At 38.9% G+C, this 7,314-nt stretch overlaps 2 protein-coding genes across 2 annotated transcripts; both read left to right on the top strand.

Annotated features, from left to right (window-relative positions):
- The first annotated feature begins 4,092 nt into the window (after positions 1-4,092).
- On the top strand, positions 4,093-5,459 carry LOC107019492. The gene is made up of 3 exons (XM_027913251.1): positions 4,093-4,247; positions 4,784-5,400; positions 5,456-5,459. The coding sequence occupies exons 1-3, from the start codon at positions 4,113-4,115 to the stop codon at positions 5,457-5,459; spliced, it is 756 nt and encodes a 251-aa protein (XP_027769052.1). The 5' UTR covers positions 4,093-4,112.
- Positions 5,460-5,463: 4 nt separating this feature from the next.
- Positions 5,464-6,943, top strand: LOC114075015. The gene has a single exon (XM_027913250.1). It carries the CDS (start codon positions 5,624-5,626, stop codon positions 6,941-6,943), a length of 1,320 nt encoding a protein of 439 aa, XP_027769051.1. The 5' UTR covers positions 5,464-5,623.
- The last annotated feature ends 371 nt before the right edge of the window (positions 6,944-7,314 follow it).

Here is a 7,314-nt window from a genome sequence, read left to right as displayed (position 1 = left end):
TATCCGAATCTCCGAATTTCACCTAACAATGGTGAGGTATAATTGTTGGTACTGGGGTAATGCTTTATCATCAATGTAAATCTATTCGAAGATGTGTTTGGTACTATGTTCTCTAACGTAACACTGTTCATAAGCCGAATATGGCTTGATGACTTTGAAGTTTCAAAGAGATTCGTTGCTGAACCTTACTCTAACATTTATGACTTAGGGCCCTTATAGCTATGTTTGGATAACTGTATTATCTCACATAACGTGGCCACAACTCTTATTCCCAAGAAGGGCTCCTTAAGTAATTTCTCTACTCGTGATGTATTTTTTTCTTACTTCCTACTTAAAAAGTACCGCATCAAATGGGCCGAATGGTTCAAGGAGTCTATGTGGAAAAGTGTTGAAGACTTGAATGTCTTGGCAAGTTTGCCCTATGGCTTTCTCATATTGAGGATTATTGTGGACCGTCTTGTTGATTTTCTATGTTTACCCCCTCTATTATAAATGCAACATATGATTGTCACACTTTTTCTAGTATGATGTATGTGCAGGTTGGTGAAAAGTGGGTGAAACATTACTCACTCAGAGCTCAGGCGGATTCTCCCAAACCCTCAAAAATCTCGGCAGATTCCGCCACTATTTTATTGCACGACAATGAGGAGGTCAAAACTAGACTTTTAGCTGTAGAACGGATGTTGAAGACTTTAATGATGCTGTGGAAAAGGTATTTTGTTTACATAAAGAATCTAGCACTGATATCAGTATGTTGTGCATTACGATGATAACGATCAAGCATGAAGGTATCTCAACGGTAAATATCTTGATCCAACAGGTTGACTCTCTCAAATGTTGAGTCAACTCCTCCAATAATGAGCTTGCTGTTACAGTACAAACCTTATAATTCAGTCTTCTGCGGAATGTTGAACGTTCTTACAACACCTTCTGCGAGAAAGTTATTAACTCCCTCAAGTACTTTTGGGGTTGTCATTAACTCTACCGGCTGAACCTTAAATTTTTGCACTAACTTTCAATAGGGGCATGTACCTCTCTATCTCTTGGACCACTATTTTTTTCTCTCTCAGACTCTTAGACTACTCTGGTATCTGCTGTCTTTGTTTTGATCTAGTTTACTCTTTGCTATTCTTTTATACTATGATTAAGGGGAGAAAACAAATCTATCTCTCTTACTCCTCCGTGAGACAGGGGGAGAGCTGCATGCATCGATGAACTAAGACATGAGACCTCAAGGTAATACAATTAAATTTGTCACTAAAATTGACTATCAAGATTACTATTAAAATTGTGATCAATATTGTCATTATCAAAAAGGGGGAGATTGTTAACTCCTTAGAGTTATTTGATTTTGAAAATAGATACTTAACGAGTTGATCTCAATTTCGTATGTCAATAATTCTAAAAGGAAATCATCAGCGCAAACAATTTCAAGAAGGAAAAGAATATTTGCTTGAAGCTGCAGAGAAGCATTGGAAAGGCAAGCCTCAAATCCTAGGGACAAAAGAAGTAAAGGAATACATAGTTGATCAGCACATAAAGGAAAGCCTAAATGAAGCAGAATACTCGCACACTTGGCAGAGATCACAACTGAATCATCAAGAACGTAAAGAGCCATGAATCAAGCCAAAAGATAAGAAGTTTGTCGATCATAAAAGGAAAAGATCAAACGAACAAAAGGAAAGAAGACAAAGTGATTTACTTCATGGATAAAGATCAACTAAATCTCCTCAATCAAGGACTCCCTATGTTGATCCTTGATTAAGATAAATCCCTTGGGTTTTTACTTACTAAAGCATAGATAATCATCTACATAAACCGACCCAAATTTGTAGTGTGAAGTACGCAACTTCACTTGATCTTAGCAAACATTTTTTTTGTCTTTCATAAAGATTTGTAAACACGTGAGTGATACAATTGAAAAGAAAAGAGAAAAGACAGAATCTGAGTGTAGTATACAAGTTGAGGAAGTGTTAAGGTAGAAATATTATTTGCATATAAGACATGAGAAAGTTTCAAATTGTTGTAACACGAAGATCTCTTCGAATCTGTAACGACCCGCTAGGTCGTTTGAGAACTAGGACTAGTTTGACTCCTTTTGAAAATCTAAAGGGGTATTTTTTAAACTATTCGAAACTAAGAATATTTAGTTGATAAAAAAATTTTAGTGAAGAATTAATCTAGTTAATAGTTAGTGGGTCATATCCATAATTCATTTAATACCTTTTTACTTGACCCATTAATTGATTTAGGTTAGTGGGGTTAGTTTATTTATTTTACTTAATTAACATTAGAAGGGCAGAAAACAAAAGAGGTAGAAACTGATATTTTTCTGGGCAGCGTAGATTACAGAACAAAGAGGAACGAAGTAAAATATTGAAGGTAAAACTTTTTCCTTAACCGTTCTATATTCTGCATAAGTATGCATTAGTGGTAAAAATTGTTGGCGTGAAGAATCTGTTGATATCGTATTGTTGTTGTAACTTGTTATTAAAAGAGATATAACTTTAGTAAAATTATTAGATTGAATTGAACGGATGTTTAGTTATTAAGAATTCCTAATGATTGCCATATATAGGAATATTTTTAAAGTTGAAATTTATATACAGTCGTAGTTGCAGGATTTGAAGAAAAGAAAAAGAGGAAGGGGTCGTTGGTGTATAATTATATTTTTTTTTGGTATTAAAATGGTGGGGAGGGGAATGGAATTCAAGCCAATCATTGGGCAATCATGCCAATGATTGGAAATTAGGGGAATTGGCACTGTTATGAATTTTGGGAATATTTTTTTGTTATTTAATCCTCTTTTTCGTTTGTTTTGTTTTAATGGTAAGGTTCCGTATTCAATTGTTGCCAGTGATTCCCATTGATTTCCAGCGATGATTTCTTTTTCTGTTTTTATTTTTTTTTAATTTTTTTTTTATTGAGATAGATAATTAATTATTAGGTGTTATTTTATATGATCTAACATTGAATTTTAGTCCATTTGAAGAGGTTAGAGTTAAGTTCTTGGCTTGAAATTTAGCAAGTATGAAAAATTTGGCATACCAATATGTATCAAGATTTGGAGTTTGGTTGAAAATATGAGTGAGTTTTAGCGTCTATGATAGACATATAATAATTTGAATGTCTACAAAATTTGCTTACTTACGAATATTGCAAAATTGGTAGATTGGGAACGTTCCGAAACCTTGCGAAAAGGAAAGGAAAAATCTTAAAAGATTCGTGGCACAAGCTCGGCATCTAAGGTATGTTAAGACTTTTTAGACTTGTTGAAGGACGTTTTCCTAATTAAAGATTAAAAATGAAAATAGACAATGGAGTAAGGGGGAAAAATGGTGGTCTCGTATCAATGGTGTGACGGGCATTGGTACGAGTACCGGTGTTATAAAAAGGAAAAGTACTATTATAGAATGTGGACTGAAATTTGAGAATGCCAAAGCATATGGGCATTAGCTGATATATTATTGACTTGAATTCCTTGTGTGATTGTGTTTTATTTATTTCACCCGTATAGTTGAGATAATTGAGGTGGTTATGTATTATATTCATATTGATTGATTGAGATGCATCATCATTCCCTCTATTGAAACAATATTGTGCACATGCATAGAGATGAGACTGAGTATAAGTTGGGCACGTGGAGATCGTCCGTGCTGGGGATGGTGAGATGTTAAGATTGTAATTTGGGCACGTGGAGACCGTCCGTGCGAAAATTGTTTGATATTATGATAGTGCGTTGAGATCGTCCGCACAGACACGTGGAGATCGTCCGTGTCGGTATATGGACCTCGCGAGTCCCCCATGGGTCATGAACTCTCGATGTATTTCCGAGGAGTATCATGTATATACGGTTGAGTGAGTACTGGGTATTCTGAGACATATCATTACATGGTATCATATTGCATTGCATTTCATCCCATCATTCATTCTTGATGATTTTATGTTTCGTTTGGTGTTTGGAAAATACTTAATGTTGATTTCCTTTATTGATGAAACTTAAATAGTAAGTGTAATATATATATATATATATATATATATATATATACTTGTATAATCTAAGAATTTATTTTCTTATATAACTCCCGTCACTACTTCTTCGTTGTCGGTCAATGAGACATACTGGGTACACGTGGTTTCGTACTCATACTACACTTGTTGCACTCTTTGTGGTGCAGATTCGATTCCGAGTAGGAGCACATCTCGTGGAGCAAATTGAGTCCGAGCTTGGAGTTCTTGGAGTTGTGGTGAGCTGCTTGGCTGTTCCGTGGCCCACACCTCCCTCTATCTTTACTTATTCTGTTATTCAGTATTCAGACAGGATATCCCTTATGTTAGATTTGCCTTTTTAGTTTCAGACTTGCATCGTATTTTAGAAGCTCTTGTACTCATGACACCATTTCTTGGGTAGTATTTTTTTCAGTTTTCCGCATTCGTACTTATAAGAACTCAGTGTTGGAGATTTGGAAATTGTTGTCTTTTCACTTCTTTGTTAGTTAAGTTTGTTAAAATATGTTGGTTGGCTTACCTATTGGTTGGGAATATAGGTGCCATCACGACTCGTGATTTTGGGTCGTGACAAATTTGGTATCAGAGCTCTAGGTTCATCGGTCTCAAGAGTACAAGAGCAATGTCTAGTAGAGTCTTGCGGATCGGTATGAAGACGTCCATACCTATCTTCGAGAGGCTATAGGACATTTAGGAAATATTCTGTTCTTTTATTCATTATCGTGCACACTTGACCTTGTAGAAATTCTAATCTTGATATCTCATTCTCTCTCAGATGGCGAGGAATCGTACATCGGCAAGTGGTGGTCAGGATCCTATTCCTGCGCCTGCTTCTGGGAACACTGTCCGAGGTAGAGGTAGGAGACGAGCTCGAGGTCGGGGTAGGGGCCGTGTTGCAGCACCTGTGGATGTTCAAGTACCAGTAGCTACCCAGGGTCGTGATAGGACCGTACCTCCTGATGCAGAGGTTATTCATGGGGATGTGCAAGATCGTGTCGAGGGGGATGGGCCAGCTCAGGCTCCAACCAGTACTATTGCCCCCCCAGTGCTTCGAGATACCCTGGCTCGTATGCTAGGAATCCTAGAGGGGATGGCCCAGGCAGGAGCTTTGCCTGTCACTTCTGATGGCTCACAGACCCGTGTTAGAGGTCAAACTCCAGATCCGATAGTTGCTCCAGATTCTCAGACTCCCAGGACTCAGCCAGCTGCCGTTGTAGCTCCTCGTTTGGATAGTATGGAGTTTCCAGATATGACATCACATTTGGTGAACAGGCCTTCTATGACTATTGATGAGCAAAAGATGTTTGGGAGGTTCAGACTAATGAATCCTCCTACTTATACTGGTGACTTAGCTGAGGATGCATATGAGTTTATAGTTAGTTGTCATCAGAGGTTGCATAATCTTGGATTAGTGGAGTCTCATGGAGTTGACTACATAGCGTTTCAGATGACTGGCTCTGCTAAGCAGTGGTGGAGGGATTATATTAGTAGTAGGCCAGCTGGATCTCATCCACTATCCTGGACTGAGTTTACTCAGGTATTTCTATCCAAATTTGTTCCACGCAGTGAGAGGGAGCGCAAGAGGGCCGAGTTTGAGGGTTTGCAGCAAAATGGTATGTCAGTTGCAGAGTATGAGGGTAAATTTCATGCCTTGGCTAGGCATGCTTCGATGATACTTCCCACAGAGGCTGAGAGAGTGAGGAGGTTTGTTAAGGGGCAGATTATTCCAATTCGTCTAGGAGTTTCTCAGGTTGCTGCTTCTGGTGTTCCATTCCTGAAAGTGGTAGATGCTGCTAAGGAGTTGGAGATGATTCGACGTGAGGGATTTGAGCAGCGAGAGGGCAAGAGGACTCGTTATTTAGGTGATTATGGTGGTGCTCCGCCTAGGAGTCGGGGTTACTTGGGCAGAGGTTATCACCCTCAGTCCAGCAGACCCATTCATGCTGCTATACCAGCGTCTAAGGCTTGTTACGCTGGGCATAACTCTTCGAGCTCGGTGCATACTTCGCAGGGTTCATCTTCTAGACCTGTAGTTCGTGGAGGGCATTCTGGTCATTCAGGTTCCTTTCATCAGCCTGCGTCTCGTAGGGGCTACTTTGAGTGTGGTGATATGGGGCACTTTGTGAGAGACTGTCCTAGGACAAGACGTGGTGGCTTACATCAGGGTTCTCAGGCTTCGACTTCCAGGGTTGCACAACCTCCAGCTAGGGGTGGTGCACAGAATAGTAGAGGTGGTTCTCATTCAGGTAGAGGTGGTTCTCCTTCTGGTCGAGGTGGTGGTCGTGGAGGTTCACAATCTGATGGAGGTCATTCTCACTGTTATGCTTTTCCAGGTAGGCTAGAGGCTGAAGCCTCAGATGTTGTTATCACAGGTATTATTCCGGTTTGTAATCGACCAGCTACTGTATTATTTGATCCAGGCTCTACTTATTCTTATGTGTCCACATATTTTGCTCCTAGTCTGGATATATTGTGTGAGTCTCTTGATTTGCCGATACGTGTTTCTACTCCTGTCGGGGATTCTGTAGTTGTAGATCGGGTGTATCGTTTATGTACTGTTACTTTGATGGGGTATGACACTCATGCAGATTTAAAGGTCTTAGATATGATAGATTTTGATGTGATTCTTGGTATGGATTGGTTATCTTCTTACCACGCAATTTTAAATTGTCATGACAAGACCATCACTTTAGCTATGCCTGGAATTCCTATAGTAGAATGGAGAGGTACTCTTAGTCATCCTTCTAAGGGTGTGATATCATTCCTTAAGGCTCGTCATTTGGTACAGAGAGGATGTTTGGCTTACTTGGCCCATATTCGAGATACTAGTATTGAGACTCCTATGATTGAGTCTATTCCAGTGGAGGAGGCTACATGGGAGACAGAGTCAGACATGAGGAGTAAATATCCTCATCTTTTTGAGCGTTCAGGTTAGCTCTTTTCTTTTTCCGTTCGAGGACGAACGTTTGTTTGAGTGGTAGGTGATGTAACGACCCGCTAGGTCGTTTGAGAACTAGGACTAGTTTGACTCCTTTTGAAAATCTAAAGGGGTATTTTTTAAACTATTCGAAACTAAGAATATTTAGTTGATAAAAATTTTTTAGGGAAGAATTAATCTAGTTAATAGTTAGTGGGTCATATCCATAATTCATTTAATACCTTTTTACTTGACCCATTAATTGATTTAGGTTAGTGGGGTTAGTTTATTTATTTTACTTAATTAACATTAGAAGGGCAGAAAACAAAAGAGGTAGAAACTGATATTTTTCTGGGCAGCGTAGATTACAGAACAAAGAGGAACGAAGT

The sequence above is a fragment of the Solanum pennellii genome, chromosome 1 (assembly GCF_001406875.1).
Source record: "Solanum pennellii chromosome 1, SPENNV200".
Classification (NCBI taxonomy): domain Eukaryota; kingdom Viridiplantae; phylum Streptophyta; class Magnoliopsida; order Solanales; family Solanaceae; genus Solanum; species Solanum pennellii.
Note: the sequence above shows the minus strand (reverse complement) of the source record. Positions and strands in the feature narration are given on the sequence as shown.